The sequence below is a fragment of the Culex pipiens genome, chromosome 2 (assembly GCF_016801865.2).
Source record: "Culex pipiens pallens isolate TS chromosome 2, TS_CPP_V2, whole genome shotgun sequence".
In the NCBI taxonomy this organism is placed as follows: domain Eukaryota; kingdom Metazoa; phylum Arthropoda; class Insecta; order Diptera; family Culicidae; genus Culex; species Culex pipiens.
In genome coordinates this window covers 123,417,460-123,437,509 of record NC_068938.1, presented here as the reverse complement: position 1 = coordinate 123,437,509, position 20,050 = coordinate 123,417,460, and the positions used below count along the sequence as shown (strand labels likewise).

At 41.5% G+C, this 20,050-nt stretch overlaps 2 protein-coding genes and 1 long non-coding RNA gene across 7 annotated transcripts in view; 1 reads left to right on the top strand and 2 right to left on the bottom strand.

The window, feature by feature from the left end:
* The window catches only part of LOC120416636 (uncharacterized), a 50,882-nt gene extending 42,561 nt beyond the window's left edge, over positions 1-8,321 (top strand). The window contains exons 2-6 of one of the 2 annotated variants that reach the window (XM_052707356.1): positions 2,814-3,365; positions 3,427-3,662; positions 3,722-3,853; positions 6,673-6,871; positions 6,941-8,321. In XM_052707356.1, the coding sequence (XP_052563316.1) occupies positions 2,814-3,365; positions 3,427-3,662; positions 3,722-3,853; positions 6,673-6,859 (1,107 nt within the window). In that variant the 3' untranslated portion in view covers positions 6,860-6,871; positions 6,941-8,321. Of the gene's footprint in view, positions 1-2,813; positions 3,366-3,426; positions 3,663-3,721; positions 3,854-6,672 lie in introns of both variants that reach the window. The other variant, XM_039578448.2, reaches the window with a different exon arrangement.
* On the bottom strand, positions 8,100-15,326 carry LOC120416623 (eukaryotic translation initiation factor 5). 4 transcript variants are annotated; one of them, XM_039578424.2, is made up of 6 exons: positions 15,085-15,326; positions 11,475-11,571; positions 11,213-11,413; positions 10,258-10,768; positions 9,943-10,194; positions 8,100-9,873 (listed from the first exon to the last, which is right to left on the bottom strand). In XM_039578424.2, exons 5-6 carry the CDS (start codon positions 10,153-10,155, stop codon positions 8,749-8,751), a joined length of 1,338 nt encoding a protein of 445 aa, XP_039434358.1. In that variant the 5' UTR covers positions 10,156-10,194; positions 10,258-10,768; positions 11,213-11,413; positions 11,475-11,571; positions 15,085-15,326; the 3' UTR covers positions 8,100-8,748. The 4 variants fall into 4 exon arrangements, with proteins under 4 accessions (XP_039434358.1, XP_039434361.1, XP_039434360.1 ...); XM_039578427.2 differs by having other exon boundaries at positions 11,227-11,413; XM_039578426.2 differs by lacking the exon at positions 15,085-15,326 and adding an exon at positions 13,966-14,243.
* Positions 15,327-17,417: 2,091 nt separating this feature from the next.
* LOC128092772 (uncharacterized) lies at positions 17,418-19,234 on the bottom strand. Its single transcript, XR_008211994.1, has 2 exons — positions 19,123-19,234; positions 17,418-18,947 (listed from the first exon to the last, which is right to left on the bottom strand). It is a non-coding gene; the product is annotated as an uncharacterized LOC128092772 (long non-coding RNA).
* Positions 19,235-20,050: the final 816 nt, after the last annotated feature.

Sequence of the window (20,050 nt, the reverse complement as noted above, 5' to 3'; positions counted from 1 at the left end):
TTTAACTTTTTTGCTTATTCAGCCTCCTGTGATCAAAATTTGATTTTACGTAACTTTTCCCATACAAACGGTAGGTGTTCCGGAACCGGTCTCAGAGTGGCCAAAATGTCAACTTATTAGCGTATAAACCTTCCTTGGGCTTATACGAACCCAACGCAACAAAGAGCACTTTTATCCGACGCTCCGTATTGAACTGATTCGCGTTCGAACAAAACCGTCGAAATTTTTTATATATATAGAAGATGTTAAGTAAAATACACATTGATTTTCTTTTTCTTCTTAAAAACTTATCAGCAACCTTAGTGATTGTGTAAAATTTGAACACATTAAATCTGATTTTAACAACAAATATTTTGTACAAAGTCACCCCAATATGCTAAATACAATTTTCAACGCCACTAGTTTTCAAATACTATTGAAAAACATTTTTTTCCAACAATAGTGCATGGACCTTGTGTGGCCTACCCCAGTACATGTTTTACAAAATAATAATCTTGAGACAAACCTTACCAGTTCGAAAAAAAAATATACAGCAATTCCCCACGAAAACAGCATGGAAAAAAACAAAAGTGCTCGGATCGGGCTCAAAATTTTTCTGGGGGTTCCCTGGCCAAAATAATTAGACCCGTATTTTTTTGTTTGGTCATTAGGGTGACTTACGCCGTGTTAGGGTGGTCTGAAAAATGGCCATTTTCGTCGATTTTCGCAAAAACCACTTTTTTCAAAAAATCATAACTCCTCGCCGTTTCAACCGATTTCAATTGTCTTATACGCAAATGAAAGGTGATAAGTTGGCCTTTCAAGGAAAAATAATAAGAAGTTTCAAAAATCTAGCCTAACATATGGAAAGGGCGTATGAAACTTTAAAATGCCGTTTTGACGGTGTCTGGACCAAAGAGCCTATGTCTGGAAATATTTTTATCGGATTCCCCGGACATTTTTACATAACATACTAAAAAATGGGAGGAGTTCATTAAATTATTTTTAAAACTTCTAACTATTTTTCCTTGAAAGGCCAACTTATCACCTTTCATTTGCGTATAAGACAATTGAAATCGGTTGAAACGGCGAGGAGTTATGATTTTTTGAAAAAAGTGGTTTTTGCGAAAATCGACGAAAATGGCCATTTTTCAGACCACCCTAACACGGCGTAAGTCACCCTAATGGCCAAACAAAAAAATACGGGTCTAATTATTTTGGCCAGGGAACCCCCAGAAAAATTTTGAGCCCGATCCGAGCACTTTTGTTTTTTTCCATGCTGTTTTCGTGGGGAATTGCTGTATAAAAACAGAATGAAATCCTATCATTGATACCCCGTTTTTCTTATAAGTTCATTATGCGCAGTAGATTAAAATGAAAAAAATTAAGTTAGGTTCTCTCATTAATATTTTTTCAAATTAAAAAAAAATTAGGACCAAAAAGTAAGGAAAATGTATACTTCCGCTTGAATTTCGGGAATTCCCGGGAAATTTAAAAAATTCCCGGGAAACGGGAAATATTATTTTTCGGGAATTCCCGGGAAAATTTTTCCCGGGACGGGAAATTGGACGCTCTAATTCAGACTGTAGTCCCGATTCGCCCAAGTTACGGTACTAGTAGTGTTTCAAGATTGCAATTTAAAACAATAACAAATCTTAGACTCTTCTCCTCAAAATTTCCCCCTAAATATTAGGGGGAAAATATTTTTCGATTATGTTTTCTTGATAGTTTGATAAGTTAAGACATTATATTTGTTCTTTATTTTAATTAAAAAAAAGCTTCATTTTTGGATGTCAAGCTGTCAAAACTATCAGAAAATTTGCTTCAAAGACATTGAAGATTGACCAATAGACCTCTGAAAAAAAAAAACACAGAAAGAAAAGGTTTTCTTTTTCTTTAATTTTTAAAAGATCTCTCAGCAATTATGCGTCCGATTTTCAGTGTCAAAAAGTGAAACTGCAGTGATTTTTTTCGACTTTTCAAATTAAAAATACTTTCAAATTTCCAAATCAGCCGTAATATTTAAAAAAGCAAGAAACACTAATTTTTGATCACAAACTTTCTTACACCGTTTTCGAACATCAAATTTTATCGATTTCGGATTTAGAGCAAATTGTGCCATTATGGTGTAATATGAATGTATGGAAAAAAATAAAGTTGTCCAAATTTAGTGAGCACAGCAATTTTTCAGTTCCTTTTGGGGTCCTAACCAACTCCCTAAAGTTTGAGAAAGATTGGTTTAGTCCTCACTTTGCGCAAAGCGATTCAATTTTCTATGGGAATTTGTATAGGATTTTTTTTATTTTGATATTTAAAAAAAAATCTTGTTTCACGCTGTACTAAAAACGGATTCATATTCAGATGCTCTGGAAGGTACTCTACAACTTTCCCGAAGAGAGTATAGAGTTATCTTAACCCGAGCTCACGCACACTAGCACACCATTTGTTTTGCTGGCCGGTACAAAATTTAACCTCAATATTTTTTCTTGTACGTACACGTAATACATGCGCACGTAGATAACTCTATTGTGCTAGCTTGTCTCTACAGCGTCCTCAAAACTGGTCTAAATCATGTTATTTGCTCCAAAATCATGTTTTAGACCAGTTTTGAACACGATTTTTTTGCCTTTGCCTCGGGATTCGAACCAGTGACCTCTGGATTGTGAGTCCAGAGCGCGGTTCGATTGATCCACACAAGCAGATATTTCTCCTAATTCCTCGCCGTCCTTTGAAAATGCGCAAAACATGTTATTGTTAAAATAAAATTACTTCGCATAGCTTATCTTGTATAAACTAATCTAATGATTCTTCTCAATTTCGTCCCCCCCTTCCAGACGGAGGACCCGCTGAAACGGATACAGGAGGAGATCAACGAGGTGGCCCGCCGCGAGCAGGAACTCCGGCAAGGCCACCGGCTGAACGATTCCTCCTCGATGGATGACTGCCTCTCGTCGGCCAACTCGGACGACTCCGGACTTTCACTCTCGCCCAGCCCCATCCACTCGCCGTCGGTGTCCAACCTGAAAGACAAGATCGAAGCACAGTCACAGGCAAGCAGCAATCTACAGCAACAGCTAAACGGTACCCTGAGCACTAACGGCATCACCACGGCACGGCAGCAGTTCATGGCGCCGCCGCCCCAATCAAACTCGTTGACCCGTGCCCGTTCCACGCCGCAGCTCTTCCAAATTTCTCCGAACCGGCGCTTCAACCCGAACCCGAACCAGCGCGGAATAATGCAGAAATTTATTGCCTCCCGAGGTCGACTGAACAAACTGCAGCCATCCGCAGCGGTCGGGGCCACGGCCAACGGTCATCTTAGTAGTGCCAACGGCAACAGTCTCAACGGCAGCAGCCACGTGAACAAGCAGGAACAGCAGCATCGGGTGAGCATATTGATAACATAGTTGGAAGTGTGTTCACTAATCTAAGCCCGCCTTCTTTCAGTCACCCATCGAGCTGAACCGATCGCACATCATGCTCCCACCAACGGCCATCTCCACGCCACCCGTCATCGAGCGGGACTCCAACGGTCGACCCATCCGACGGGGCTACATCCCGGTGGAGGAAAAGATCCAGAAGGAACTGCGCGACCTAAAGAACCGGGAAAGCGAGCTGAAGCGTTTGCGCAAACAGAAACGGGTCGCATCGCAGTCCGACCTGCTGGAACTCAACTACGGAAGGTGCGGTCGAATGTTTTTGAAAATTTCATCTCATCAAACTAAATGCTTTCCTTTTTCAGTGATTCCGGCGAGGACCTGTCCGACGAAGACAGTGCCGTGTCGAACGTGTATCCACTGTCGCGTAAGCTGCGCTCCACCAAATCTATTGGCGAGCTTTGCGAAGCTCTGACCAACGCTAGTCTGTCCCCGAGGTAAGTTTACTCGTACGAATACTTAGAGTGGTGAGAAAAGTATAAAACGCGATTCGCAAAAAGTTGGTTAAATCAATATAAAAACTATTTTGGGAATTGTATTGGTTGTCGAAGGCATTTTTTTTTTATTTGTGTAGGGGAACAGCATGTAGTTCCATCGTTTAACATTTCAAAAAGGTCAAATATTCAATATTACAAAAAAATTGATTTGATCCAAAGTTTAAGAAATATTTTTTTCGAAAAGATCAGAAAATTTCACAGATCTTTCATTTTCTGACATGAAAAATATAACTATTAGTTCCGTATTAACTTTTCAACAGTGCGAGTCCGTAGATGTAAACAAGCAGCCTATCCTAGAGTCTATCCCTTTCTTACTCAACGTGAACTGTCACTAGAGCAAGTGGGATAGACTGTTTGTTTACATCTACAGATTCGCCCTATTGAATAGTTAATACGGAGTTTCTGAGCTGTTGATAGTAGAAAATAAAATGCTGTTTAAAACAACAATTTTCATGATTATTTTTCTTTTCAAATCAAATTGTTCGCTCTCTATGGCATTGCCTTGGCGATTTCGATTGCGAGATTCCTACTCGAAACTAGTGATACAGTCGTACGTTCATTGAAATATTCAAAATCATTAGAACGAGAAAACTACGAACTGTATTTTAAGATAAATCCTCCAAGCGTTCTTACTTGTTCCGCACGAGTTTTGCAACCACGCAGTGTTGTTGTCATCTCGATGAAAATGTTCAGAAGTTCTTGTGGTGAAAACAGGTCACTACTACCTTCACCCGTTGAAGCTGGTTGGTTTCCCTCGGTTGCTGACTGAAGCCTGGAGGTGTCTGCAACTTTTTGCCGCTGATTCAACGGCAATGGCTGCAGATTTGGAACCACTCGAACAGATCCCGCTCCAGGTGACGCCAAAGCAGGAAAATCCACGTCCGTGAAAGTTGGTGGTGTTTTGCGACGATTTGGTTGGTGCCTCGTCGTCCCCTGTTGCCGAATTTTTACAAACTCAGCCCGTTTTGGGCAGCTTCGATTCTTGGTCGAATGGTCGCCGCCGCAATTGAAGCATTTGGCTTCGATGTTCTCGTTGATTGTATCACAAGCTTGAGTTTTGTGCTCAACTCCGCAGGTTGCACAACGACTCTTGATGAAACAGTTCCTTCCGCTATACCCAAACTGCAAGAGTTCGAACATTGCGTCACGTCACGGTGCACTGGACTATAACGTTCCCAAGTCACGATGATGTTGAAAATTGCCCGAACTGCTTTCAGCTCAGACGGCGTTGTCGATCCTTTCTCGAGATGAACCAGGTACAGTTGATCACGATACTTGATGTCCTTGTTGTGTCTCGTCATCTTGAAGACTTCGATCACGTTCAACTTAAGAGTTTTGAGCTCTTCTTTCAGCACACTCACATCCATGTCGTACAGGCCTCGGAGGACCTGTTTCATGGGGCGTTTACCTGGATCGTCATGGCTGTAGTATTCAATCTTTGTGTTGTTCAGGAAATCCCGAACGTAGTTGTAATCCTTTCTGGTAGGTAGCAGAATTTTGAGTCCATCAGCACACAAGCGAATGGAAGCTCGTAAAGCGCCAGATTTGATAAATCCGGTCAGCCACTTTCGCACCGAATCCGATGACGATGTTTTCACAAAAATGGGTGGCAACTTTTCCCGTCGTTCAAATTCTTCCTTCTCGCTCACGTCCACAGGGAGGGTAGCGAACTGGTTTCCAGACGAATTTTGAGCGTCCTTACTCAGACTGCCGGGCTTTGCAGGTAGCGCATCGGCATTCTTTAGCTTCTTCAAATCTACCGATCCTGCTGGTGAGGACCGCCTCTTTTTCATGCCGTGAGGCATTTTTGCACTTTTCAGGAGCTAATATCGAGGAGTACCTCTCTCGTTGTTGGTTCCCAAGGGAATGATTCAATCGAACGTCCTTTGTCAGTGCTCGTGCAACTCGCATGAAACTGAAAAAAATATCGAGTGCGACACCAGAGTTTCAGTTCCAAGTTGGCGACGAAACTCGTGTGGAACTAGCGCGAGTTTCTTCAAAAAACACTTTGACAGTTCTGAGTACGGAACTAGCCCTCAAACGAACGTACCATAGGCGTCCGAAGGCTTGATTGTTGAGGCAATTGCAAACCTTATTTTAAACTTAAGCTTCCGTCCACCCCGGGATTCGGACTGACGACCTTTGGATTGTGAGTCCAACTTCCGACGAGCAACTCTAAGCTAACAACCTAACCTCTAGGTTTAGACCATTTACTTCCCCGTCCGACGGAAGGCGTGACCAGACAAATCTCGTCTCGAAAAATGGCACCGGGACCGTCGTCTGGCATCGAACCCAGTCCAACTGGGGTGAGAGGCAACCACGTTTACCACTACACCACCGGTCCCGATTATTTGCTGTGTTTCAGAGGTCCAATCTTTAATGTCTCTTGGCACGTTGTTGAAAAAATACTCAACTCCTAAAAAAATATTTCCAGGAGGAATGGACAATCATGGACACCATTTTAAAAATGGAAAAAAAAAGAATTTTTAGTTAAAGTATAACTTTGTGACTACATCTTCAAAACATCACATTATTTTATCTAAAATTCTGTTTAGAACATTTTCCGTTCCAAATTTAAAGTTGATATTCCTCAAAAATCATATTTTGGCGGCAACATTTTTGTGCATGCTCTTCTATTCTCCATGTACCTCATTGCTATAACTTTTACATATTTGTTGTTGTGCTTTGAAACGTCTCGATAAATTTACGAGGATACGAAAACAAATCAAATTTCTCATTTTTTTTCTTTATTTTTACAGGGAAACGCCATCGCCACAGTTTGATAACCGCCCGGGACGGGGCGGAAACGGATGTGGAGTCGGCGGCGGCATGCGTCCGGCCATGTCCCTGGCCCAGCTGTGTGACCTTGACCCCGAGGAGGCTCCGTCGTCGCACAAACTGATAGCCAAATGGGAACACCTGATCCAACAGAAGCAGCAGCGATGAAGTTTGTTTTTGGTTCGTCTCGGGTGCTCTGTTTTTCTTCCCTTTCTATTAAAAAAATGCCTATATTTACTTTTAAAACAGATAAAGTAACTTAATCACACGCATCGTATACAGGTGGCAAATATGAGTACTAGAGCTTAGAGAAGATTACTTGGAGCCTAACATTTCAAAAGGGCACATAATTTTTGTAAACAATCGTGTATCCCTTTCACTCAAATGACAGTTTACATAAGGTGTGAAAGGGACACACTCTTGTTTAAAAAAGTTATGTGCCCTAATGAAATGGCAAGCACGACTTATACATAATAAATAAAAAAAGGGCTGTATTTATTCAATCGAGCAAGATGATTCGCGCGTTTAGTTATTTAAGTTTGCCGAAGTGAAACAGACAGAAATTGAAGGTTGGATTATTTTCAAAACGAACAATATTATACAATAAAACATTAAAATTCGCAGCAAATTTTGCATTTTACTTCACTACAAGTGGCTTGAAAGAAACTTGTCATTGTCTTAATAAGGTCGTAGAAGGTGTTCCTTACTTTTGGGCCAATGACTGTCAATGATGGTTCTGAATTCAGGGTCCAGAAATAGTAAATTGAAATGAAAAAATAATCACGATATGCAAAATGCTTCTACAAACTACACATAGAAAACCATTTTTTGATTGATACATTCTGAATCAAAATTTGAATGTTTTTCTAAAACAAAAATTGCCGCCAAATAGCCGATCTGGAATTATGCCTTCCAGTGCCAACTTCCAAGATTTTTTAAAAGAGGCCACATGGAATTCAGAAATGACCATGTTTAATCACTTTGCACGGCCTACTGCGTTAAAAGGTGGCACTCACGAAAGATTGAACGAGTGAAGAAGGTAAGTGAAACGTGGGTGCTCTTACGTGAGTTTTTTGATAGTGAGTAACGTTAATGCAGGCACAATCCCCCTTCCCTTCCCACGCCTTGTCTTTTAACATCAATCCCTTCCCTACTAACCCCGAGTAGGCCGCGGGTAATCGGCTCCCCTCCCTCTAACATTTACACACAAGATCCTCTGTAATTACTCTTAGCTTTAAAAACAATGTAATTACAAAATCCGACTCGGTCCTAACCCAGTACCGAAAAGGACCTAATAAAAATAATTTTATGAAAAAAAAAAAACGTTAATGCAGGCCTTACCAAAGAGGATCAGGATTGAACCGAATAAACGGGTATTTCTCAAACATTAAAAATAAACGACAGAGTGTTGCATTTTACCATCTCAAAAATGTGTATTCTGATAAACATATTTTGATTACAATAATGTTCCGACCGGCTAGCAGTATATTTCTCTCAAACAAATCGAACATTCACTTACTTTTTTTTTTGCTCTGTCTCTGTGTTAGGAATTTGCATGATTCGTTTAAAAAAAAAACCTAGCTTCTTGATACAAACCCAGTGAATTTATATATCAAATAAAAGGTGGTAATACATGAACGAAACGGGGGCGAAATAACCTAGCGCGTATCAAAATATAATCCTAACGAGAGCTGACGGAAAAAAGTGCTGTGCTGTGCTTGTTTTCATTTGTAAACCGAGGAGCCAAACGAAGCGGTGGCGGGTATAAGGAACAATCTTCGCGATTTGGACACAATCAGACGAATATCAAGCTGGGTTGCAAACGTTCAAAATTGACCGGCTCTCTCTCTATATGTTTACCTTTTCATATTTTTATGATTTTTGTTTAATTTTTTCATCTAAGACATTAAGCTGTTTCTGTGTGTTCTGTGTTTGTTTGACCGAATATTATGCTGTAGATTAATGGTTCATGGCTTCTTAAATTAGTTTTTTGTTTGTTTTGCAGCGGTTGGAATTGGGAATTTAACAAATTTGAATTCGACAAGAGAAACATACATTTAGATATCGTCAATGTTGAGATCGTCACCGTCTTCTTCGTCGTCGGCCTTGGGTTTCTTGACCTCGGGTTTGGCGGCTCCCGTGCGCAGTGAATCGGTCTTTGCGCGATCGTCGTACTCGATTTCGACCTCGGAGTCGTCATCCTCTTCGGAAGACTCTTCCTCCTCGGCTTCCTGCAGCCATTTGATGAACGGCGTGGCCTTCTCGTGGATTTGGGTGGCAATTTCCTTGGAGACGTACTTCTTGCTCACCTTCTGGGACCACTCCAGGATGGCCTTCTCCTCGAGGATGTCACTGTCGTAGAACAGCTTCAGAATGCCGGGCACCTTATCCATCAGCTTATCAGCGTGAAGTGAGATGATCTGTTCCAAGCCACCGATAAAGTACTTTTGTGCCTTAACGTCATCGTGGGTGAAGAGCAGCAGCAGAATACGATGCTTGCGGGCTTCCTGGACAATATTGGCCGTGAAGAGTAGCTCAGCCAGCACGAGAGGGGCCTTGGCTTGGATGTCCAGCCGCTTGGCCTCGGTGGCGAGTTCCTTGCGGGTTTGGGCATTGTCCAGCGTGCCGGCATCGCGTTCCTTCTTGACCAGCTCGTAGAAAATGTCCATCCGCTCCTTCTCGGGTTTGTCAATGTCGTCCGAAACTGTCATGTTCTTAGCTCCATCGGTCAGATCTTGCATACGGGCCCGGACCGCTTCCACCGAAGTATCCACCGTCCAGTTGACATCGTCATCATCATCGCCATCGCCACCAGCCTGCGACGAGTTGATCGTGTCGTCTCCGGCCGTGGTGTCACCGTCCTGAGCGTTCGAATCGTCGCCGTTCTCGCCCTTCTTGCGCTGCTTGCGTTTGCCCTCCGTCAACGATGCACCCTGCGAGGCCGGGTTCAAATTCGGCGGGTTCTTGATGATAAACGTGTTCACCTTGTGGTTGACCTCGAGCGGACCGTGGAACCCACAGGCCTTGCAGCCCTGCGAGATGGTTCCCTTCTTGGACGACACCACCAGGTCCGTTTCGGGATTGTCGCACTCCGGACACAGCACAAACTTGCGGATGAACCCGTCCAACAGATCCTGCAGCTTGTTCGCGTCGTGCGAGCCGTTGACGATGAAACGTTCGTTCTGCGTTTTTGAAAGAGATGAAGAATGTCAGTCTTCTACAATATCACAGATCCGAATCGAATTCCTTACCTTGTAATCGAATTGAGTCTGTGCTCCGAGCTCACAGCCAAAGTACTTGGTCGGGTAGGTCGCGGGGCGTCCGATGGCGCGCGCCACATCTGACATGTTGACTAGAACAGTCTTGATGCCGTTACCTTTTCCTTCGACCTTGGCGTTCAGCCGCGGCATCTTGTACCTGTAGAACACATCGGTCACGTTGCGGTTCACGTTGACAGTACCCATCTTGCCTTCGCTTCTTTCAATTCAAACACTCGAAATTTACTGCAAGGAAAAATGTACAAAATTATTTCAGGACACTCAAACCGAGCTACTCCTTAAACTTACAACGATTCGTGTGACTCCCAAACTTTACTCTGAACGTGTGCGCGTCTGTACAGCTTCCACAATCAAGGGGACAAACAGTTCTGCCAGGATGCCTTCTAGCGAATCCTTCCTCCTTCACAGACCAAATTCATCTGCAGTGATCAACGGTCGGTTTGCGTCTGAGGCGTGCTCAACAAGCGCAATGTCCGCGTGGTTGTTTGTTGTAGTCACTTTTACTGTAACTCACGTCGACGACAGCGACTTGGACGTCGGCGTTTGAAACTGAATCTCCGTCTTCGATTTGCGGTCTCGCAGATAATATCAAAAGCATTTGTATGGTTGGGGGGTTGAATCACTTGCTCTTCTGCCGATAGGACGAGCGCGCGTACTCTCTCACACTCAAACACACACACGGATGGATTCCAAAACAAATTCCAATCAAATCGACGGAACGGAACAGGACTGCTGCGCGCGCTCTTTCTTCGTGAGGAGAGACGGTACGGCTTTGGGATTTTGCTTAGCGCAGCGTTATCTAGAACCACCACAAAACGTGTGCGGGTGGGGGTGAGAAAATAAAAACAAAAAGAAACAATAACAAAAGAACTAAACAGAAACGGTCAGCGCGGTAGCCAACTCTTAAATAAACAATCGGTTAGAATAACATAAATAACGCAACGAGAGAGAAAGAAGGAAAACTTGTCGAGTTTGCAGAAAAACTAAACCAAACTAAACCGAAAACGTGATAAAGCCGATTGCGACGCGTTATTAACCCAAATCCAGAACTAATTTTGCGCGGTGCTACAGTGACACTTGATTGTTTTCACACAGCGTCGTCGTCGTAAAAACCATAACCACCGTTCGATGGTGTATCTTTGTCCGCGCGCGAAGAATACTTCCGATTTTTGTTTGTACTTCTTCCTCTTCTTCCTCCTCTACTCGAGCTTTGTTAAAGTCCAATCAGTCGAAAAATAATCACCTCTCGTCACTCACTGAATTGCCTAGACGTGGTAAATCTCGGATATTGTGTTGTATTGTGTTGTTTCTGATTTTGAAGCCGGCCTATGCAGCGACAGCAGCAGCGTGTGTGGTCTTCGAATGTGGAACGAGGAGACAGGATCTTCACGTTTCCCTAAACGGTTGCAGCTTCCGATGTCTATTGCTGGAATATTTCGAAGTCCTGCAAAGGAGATTAAGGATGCTTAATTTGAGCAACAACAATAGACGTCCTCATAACGCACCTGTGACTTATGCTACGCGTTTGTGAAATCATGCACAATGTACCACCTAAACTCCGTAAGAGAGGAGAAAGCGGTGCTCCTTTGAGTGCTGGTGTTTCTGGAAAGATCGTGAAAATTCCATGTTAGTTGCGAGGTTACTCCCCAACATGTAATCAATGTGGAGTTCTGTTTTTTATTCTTCCTCGCCCATAACCTATACCCTAACTCACTCAAGGAGCTATTACACTACGGCAAACAAACAAAGAAACTCGCACTTTTTAACAGTTTGCCTGCTTTTTTTGTTTGCCTGGATTTGTGTGTACAAACGTCAGCCTGCATACATTTTGCCTTGTTTGCGAATTTGCCGCAAACAAGTTTGCGAGTTTGGCAAACTTTCAAACACGAAAAAGTGCGAGTTTGTTTGTTTGCCGTAGTGTAATAGCTCCTTCATTCAACTTTGCCGTAATAAAACCGTGCGTGTATTTATCTTTTGTTCTTGGTCTTGATGGTATATCATGATCTCCTGCGCGCTCCCCACCAGAACTCTACCAGAAGCTTCAGCAGTTCAGAGACCGCAACATTCAAATGAAACTGTTTAGAGTTCTGGAACAGGGAGTAAACCAAACAAACGCCGGGAACCGAGAGCAGCTGAAGAGCAGCGTGTAACCACTGTCGCGCCCGGAGGTCTCGGAGCCCCCCTAACCACAAGCTATAGCTATAGGAAGAGTGGCATAGGGACAACCCTCCGGCTCCTCCGGGGTGCCTGGGAAACACGACACGTTAGCTGAAGAATCCACGGAGGTTTTCGAGTGACCCGGGGCCCCCCTAACCACAAGTTACAAGAAGAGTGGAATAGGGACAAACCCCCGGGCGCTCGAGTCCCCTGGATGAGGTCGCTTAAGGGGCAAACCTCCATCCCCTCGGATGAAGCATGGACTACGCATGGACAACTCAACTCTCTACTCGCAACTCTAGAAAACCGTTTAGTTAATAAGTGTAATTTTAGTTAGCAAACACAGATGATACCGGAGGTAGCAATTGAAAAGGTGCAAACCTTACGCTACCAGATTAAATAAATAAATAAACCACGCAGGTTCTTAAATAAGCTTTCTCGAAAGTTAGATTGTATGTAAACGTTTGTTCAATGTCTAGAATGTTACCAGGATCTATTACTGGGCCACCCTTATAAAAACAATCAAAACTTATGAAATTTGAATTAAATGGATTATTTCACTCCTGGTAGCTTCACAAATCACGTTTAATGCAACATTAGTTGATTTTTTTGTTGTTTTGATGCTTATTTCTAGATTTATTTTTTTAATGGGTCCTATAAACATATGAACAACAATAGCTTATAGGACCTTTTCAGAAAAAACTCTAGACTTGTGAAAATAGTGTCTTATTTCGACATATTAACACTATTTTCAATATGTTTGTTTTGTTAATTGACTATTTTATAATTTTATTATATTGTTTGCGGCTGAGAACGCAGCCCAGTCATCGAATGCTGTTCGCTAACTGGGTTGAACGAAAAATAACGAGGGGACTACCGATGCATAATATTTTATTGATGAAATATAAAAATAAAAGTTACTCAAATTTATTAACAATGATTACTTTTCATAATTCCTTAATTGTGACTTGAAAATATATAAATGTTTGAAAAAAGTTTTTTTTTATTTGTTGAACATGATTTTTGCATCCATTATCCCCTCGGTGATTTCGGTTTGTTTTGGTTTTTTGACGTTTGTCTGCTTTTTAACTGGGCTACGGCCCAGTTATCGAGCGCCCAGTTAAACAACGCCCAGTTACCGAACAACTACTATGGGACCATCCATAAACCACGTGGACACTTTTTTGGGAATCTGTTGACCTCGTGGACAATGGTCCATACAAAAAAACACTTTTTTGTATGGATCGTGGACAATCGCCAGACCCCCCCCCCCCCCCCAAGTGTCCACGTGGTTTATGGATGGTCCCTATATATAACATTGAAGGGAGCATTCCAAAGCCTACTACATTGCCTGGATTCATAAATTTGTATGTTTTTGCAAGGTTTTGGTACATTTTACCTTCTGCAAACCCAAAAAGCCAAACAATTTTTTGTTCATTTCAGATTTTTCGAGTGATTTTATAGCCTCTCCTCAGTGAGGTATTCTTAACGAGATTTAATGCAATTTGGATTGTCTACGACATAACTACAGTGTTTGCATAACTATTTTGACTTCTTAGGGAAAAATCAATCAAAAGGAAATGCCTGATTACTTTAATTTGAGAAATTTTTATCTTTGAAACAGTCGAAGAAACTTTTAAAAGCTGTGATTAAAAGCCAGAGTATTGTTAGGGCGATGATTGGAATAAGCAAAATTGCTCTAGAACAGAACATTTTGCAACCCGATTTTCCCAGAAGGAATATTTTCGACCCATTATCGCGTCACGTAATGGACGCACACCGCAGAATGACAATGCAGAATTCCGTCTAGCTTTTTCGCTGCAATCCCCCTCCTCTCACCTGTATGACGGCCGGCCAATTCCGGCTGGAAAATCCCAATCATGCGACACACGGCTCTTCCGGACCCGGCCACGACCACGACCTGAATTGTTTGCGCTTTTATCAAAAAAGTGATTGTAACGCGATTCCCACCACCGGAATCAAACTCGCAAGCCGCAAATAAAAGCTGGCTAAATGAAAATTTTATTTTCTGCACAAATTTTCCTTTCACAAGGCCAAGTTCTCTCTGTCTCGCACGCTTCTCAAAGGTAGTCTGAAAATTATTCAACTGCAGCAGAGCGAACAGCACACGAACTTCAGCGCGTTAGTGTCTCAGCGAGCCTAGATTTCGCTTTTCTCTCTGGCTGGAGGAAAATCGTTTCGCAGTGAAAGCACCACCATATGATCTGCTGCTCACGCAGGCGAGTTCTCTCCGCTCTGCGAGTTTTCCCAGCATGTGTGGAGATTGTACTCCAAGAAAAACCTTTTAAAGAAGTACCAGCAGGTAGACTTGTTAAATGTGCAAATAAGTCACGATTTGTGCTAGAAGTGGCACTTTTGGCCTAAATTTAGCTTTCAAAACATCTCTAGACGCATCGCTGTCGTCAAAAGAACCAAGGAAAACACAATCATTGCTCTGCAGAACGTGCAGGTACTGCGCAGGCGCCTATTTTTGGAGAGCCGAAAAAAGCAGCAGCAGTCCGGAATGGGTGGGAGCCACCCGGAACATGCTTTCTTGTTATTCTTGGTTCTTGTTTTCCCTGTGCTGTGCACGACGACGACGACGACCTCCTGACTGCCAAAAGTGAGTTGGTGAGTGGTGTGAGTTTGAGTTATTTTTAGCTAGCTCCAGCATCCGGTCAATATTTGCCACACTTTGCTTGCAGAGATGCAGTTTGAAAATGAGTTTTTTATCTCGTCTTCTCTACCTGAGATTTTGAAAACTGCTGCAGCTATAACTCATCCTTATCTGTTTTGCTTATCTTTTAAACCTGCTAAAAACTTCCTACTCACGAATATCGCAACTCCCACGTGCTAATTTTATCACCCAGAAGCCCATGACTGTCTGATTAGCAGGAAGAGCTCCCCATATTTATTTTTCCTCCCCAAGATTAAGCTTGACGCTTCTGTTTCACCTACCTTGGATTCTTTCTAAAGTCATATAAAACGCTAGCGCCACTCGAGGCGATCTTTGCTCAATTCACAACTGTGTGACGAGACGAGACGAGATGGATGGATGATGGGCTACGACTGGTGGTGGTTTCCCCGATAACAGTGCGAAGATGAACACGGTCGATCTGGCTGGCTGCTGGGTTTTCCGGTCTGTTTCGTTCGGGCTCACACACAAACACTGATTTTGATATCGGTTGTCAACTGGAACTCTTGAGAGAGAACGAGAGAAAAAGAGAGCGAAAGGGGAGAGAAAAAGAGTAGCGCAAATGGAAATTATTGAATTTATAGTGAACTGAGTGATTAACATTGAAAATACAACGGCAAAAGATTATTAAAAGCTCATTGAACAATTTGAATAAAGAAATTTTAGTGTGATACATTTATTTATGTTTTAAAGAGTACATACAAATCCGTTATGTCTTAGATTTAACCACTTTGAATAGGTATTTTTATTAAGAGGCAGTATTTGTAGATTCTGCTCGGTTTGTTCTAGAGGTCGTATCGAGGTGCTCCGATTTGGATGAAACTTTCAGCGTTTGTTTGTCTATGCATGAGATGAACTCATGTCAAATATGAGCCCTCTACGACAAAGGGAAGTGGGGTAAAACGGGCATTGAAGTTTGAGGTCCAAAACACATGAAAATTTTTAAAATTGCTCGCATTTCCGTAAAACTTCATCAATTCCAACTCTCTTAGCTGCATTCGAACGGTCTTTCGAAGCCCTTCAAAATGTGCTATAGACATCCAGGATTGGTTTAACTTTTTCTCATAGTTTTTGCAAATTACTGTTAAAAATGGATTTTTTTAAAACCTTAATATCTTTTTGCAACAGCCTCCAACACCCATACTCCCATAGGTCAAAAGATAGGTAATTTCATGGACTATATGCTTACGGTATTAACTTTTTGGCCAATCGCAGTTTTTCTCATAGTTTTACTATTTTTCTAGAACAAACATTTTACAACGTTAGTTTTTGCCCTGTAGGCCAAGAAGACGGTACTTTTTGGTCTCAATTTTGTCATATTCGGAATCCTCGGTCAATTTCACGTAAGTTAGAAGTATTGGAGTTGTAATTTTGATTTAAAAAATAATTAAATAAAACATTTTTGAAAAAAGAAATAGATCTTATTTACCCTATGATCAATACGTCAAATGCTGTATCAAGTAGGCGAAAACCTGTTTTACCCCTTATCCGACAAAATTCTGAATAATATTTTAATTAATTCTAAATGGCATTATTTCCAATCAAATTTACAACTCCAATACTTCTTACTTACGTGAAATTTTTCGAGGATTCCGAATATGACAAAATTGAGACCAAAAAGTGCCGTCTTCTTGGCCTACAGGGCAAAAACTAACGTTGTAAAATGCTTGTTCTAGAAAAATCGTAAAACTATGAGAAAAACTGCGATTGGCCAAAAGGTTAATACCGTAGGCTTATAGTCCATGAAATTCCCTAACTTTTGACCTATGGGAGTATGGGTGTTGGAGGCTGTTGCCAAAAGTTATTAAGTTTTTAAAAAAATCCATTTTTAACAGTAATTTGCAAAAGCTATGAGAAAAAGTCAAACCAATCCTGGATGTCTATAGCACATTTTGAAGGGCTTCAAAAGAACTTTCGAATGCATCTAAGAGAGTTGGAATTAATGAAGTTTTACGGAAATGCGAGCAATTTTAAGATTTTTCATGTTTTTTGGACCTCAAACTTCAATGCCCGTTTTACCCCACTTCCCTTTGTCGAAGAGGGCTCATATTTGGCATGAGTTCATCTTATGTATAGACAAACAAACCCTGAAAGTTTCATCCAAATCGGAGCACCTCGATACGACCTGTTTCACATCGGTGAAAAACTCGCTCTTAATGTTTCTTTATTCTTGCAGTAAATTTTCGATTCAGCGACTTGTTTTATCATTCGAAGTATAATTGTCCCATGCTAGTTACTGATGATTTTGACTTCGAGCATAAACATGGTTGACTGCCAATGAGCTGCTACTCCGTTATTGACGGATCAGCTGAAGTTAAACAATGAATCAAAAATGATCAGTGTGAGCTAACAGCCAACCATCCGTTCACTGTTCAACCCCAGAAGACCCCGACTTTATTAGTCAATACCGGCGCCCTCCCAAGAAGCCTGCAGTTCAACGAAAGGGAGGAATGTTAGTCCGATAATTGAAGTTGCAGACTCATCAAGCACATAGTTTTTCGCTATATACCTGTTGACACCGCTTGAGACCGTTGAATCCACAGCATCTCCTTCAAGCATCACGTGATTAGTTTTTTTAGTTAGTAGGATAAGGTAATGGCTTTTCGATGCCTCCCGAGCTACGATGCTATGGGGAGGACTTAACACATATGCATCCGACGTCGAGCCCTCCGAGCTACGAAGCTCTGGGAAGGTCTTTTTCAACTAACAATAAAGCACTGACTTTTTTACTGAATCAAAATCATTTTCTAACGCGACACATCCGACGAACTCAACCGTCAAAGCTTTTTGTTTTCCGGATAAGGTATTGCTTTTCGATGCCCCCCGAGCTACGATGCTATGGGGAGGACTTTCATAAAAGACCCGTCGGCGAGCCTTCCGAGCAACGATGCTATGGGAAGGTCTTTCTGATTAACACACAAGAACACTCACACACGGTTATTATCTAATAAATGAAAATTTTGCTCCACTATTAATTTGACGATCCAAAATACCAGCGTGTCTTTCGATATACGATTCCATCAGGGTGGCCACCAGATTTGGATTTTCAATTTCCCAGTTTTTTCCCGGTTTTCTCCCAAGGCCAGTAGGAATTTTTCCATACAGTTTTTCAAATTAAAATGTTTTTTTGTAGTCTGACGTTAGTATCAAAATACTTTTTGAACGCATAGACAATGTATACATTTGGTTCAATATTTTTATTTCTCAAGAAAGCGAGTACAAAAAGTAAGTAAAATGTAAACGAAAAAAAATGTCACTCGATTATCTCCGGATTGGCTGAGCGGATTTGCGTTTTGATCTCATTCAATCCGTCTTAAGGTCCCATAAGTCTCTATTTAAAATCAGCAAGTTTAGTTAAGTACTTCAAAAGTTATGCTTAAAAAACAATTTTTACTTAATTCCGGAAGATTGTAAAAAGGGTGGTTTTTGTAAGAAAACCCGTCATGTTTTATATTTTTAGAAAGGTATTGAAAAAAAATTTTAAGATCTGACAACCCTAACAAATGTTATTAGCACTTAAGTGTTATTTATACACTTTTCAGAGGCCGGATCTCAGATATTTTGATGAAAACGTTGTCCGGATCTGTCATGCGACCCATCGTTGGATGGGTAATCAAAAGACTTTTCCAACGCGTCCAAAAGATTGAAGATCTGACAACCCTATCAAAAGTTATGAGCACTTAATTGTTCATTATACACTTTTTTGAAGCCGAATTTCAGATATTTTGATGAAAACGATGTCCTTATGATTAGATGAGTAATCAAAAGACCTTTCGTATTAGTGCAATAGGCTAAGCAAGGATTAAGCAAGGTTTTTGAAAAAGAAACTACACAATTTTTATTATCGCAATAATTTAACTGCAAAGTACATTATCAATCAAGTTACGGATCCCAGGTGCCAAGGGACGCCCTAGCGACCAGCCAAATATGGCGCAGGAAAATTCGCGATTTTGCCAGCAGCAGAGAAGCATGACGAAGGGGAAAAAAAGGGAGCTCGATATCAAAAGTTGGGCCATTTTTCATATCGCGCTGGCGACAAATTCAGCCAAATCCGGTTATTCTTAGCCACACTGACTTATCCCACGCTTACGCAAGCAGTGAGGCTGATATGACGAAAGGATTTTTCCTTCGAGAAAGAAAAAAAAAAGAAAGAAACATGCATGGAACTTAACCACGTCGGCGACGCAAAGGGCAAAAAAAGTGAGTTTTGAAACGTGGAATTTTTTCGCAATCGACCCTCGCCTTTCCAACCACAGTTGACTAATTTTGAAAGCGGATAAACTTAACAGCATAGTACTTACATTTAGAAAGCCAAAAACCAACACAAAATTCGACAGAAAACAGGAAAAATTGCACAAAAGATGTGGAACTTACGATTCGGTACCTTCTACGACTTGAAAATGTCTGACGGCGAACGGAGGAAAACTGCAAAACTGCTGCTGGCACTACAGGCACCCTGCACAAACACACACAAATGAATATCAATGATTTTCAAACAACGGTAGACCGGACGAAAAGGCTCAAACTGTCATTTGCTTTGAGTGTGTGCACGGTGTGCACACAGAAAACAAGCCAATTTATTTGAACGCATTTATTAATATTTTCAATTTTTCAAATCGAGGTTATAAAATCACTGGGGAAATGAACTTCTTAATTAGACCTCCTAGACCCACCATCACGTATACATATCGACTCGAAATCAAATTCTGAGCAAATGGATGTTAACCAAAATAATTTCACTTGTAATTAGTAATTTGTTGTTTTATTGGGTACGATAACTTGTTAGTTAAACCACAGAGTAATCTAGAGTGACCAGTCACAAGAAATGTCATTTCATTTTTTGGCTCCATTCTTCATGTAAACTAATGTCAAAATCACACAAATCGCAGCAAACTGGTTTTTTTTTGTCCAATGGGCATTGGGTTAAGTTCACTGCGACCACCTGAGAAGGCTATCTTTTGTGATGTACCCTGGTTACTGTCCATACTACAAATTACTCGTATCCATTGGATCGGAAGACGAGGGGTTATTTTGCAGACATGGTTTATCCCAATTCGGCGCATTACACTCGATGAACTGTATGACCTTCTTGGGATGGGTGTGGTGCCATACATCGTACGGCGTAAGAAGGTGCGATCCAAAGAACCGCAGCCTTCGAGACACAAGTGCTCCGCAGAAGCAGAGTAAATGTGCCGAGCTTTCCAGCTCAGTTAAACAAAAACGACAGAG

Excerpts from the sequence above, each read along its gene's own strand:
- LOC120416623 (XM_039578424.2), bottom strand. The coding sequence starts at position 10,155 with ATGGGTACTGTCAACGTGAACCGCAACGTGACCGATGTGTTCTACAGG. Across the intron at positions 9,874-9,942 it reads AGACTCAATTCGATTACAAG|AACGAACGTTTCATCGTCAA; the intron begins GTAAGGAATTCG and ends TCAAAAACGCAG.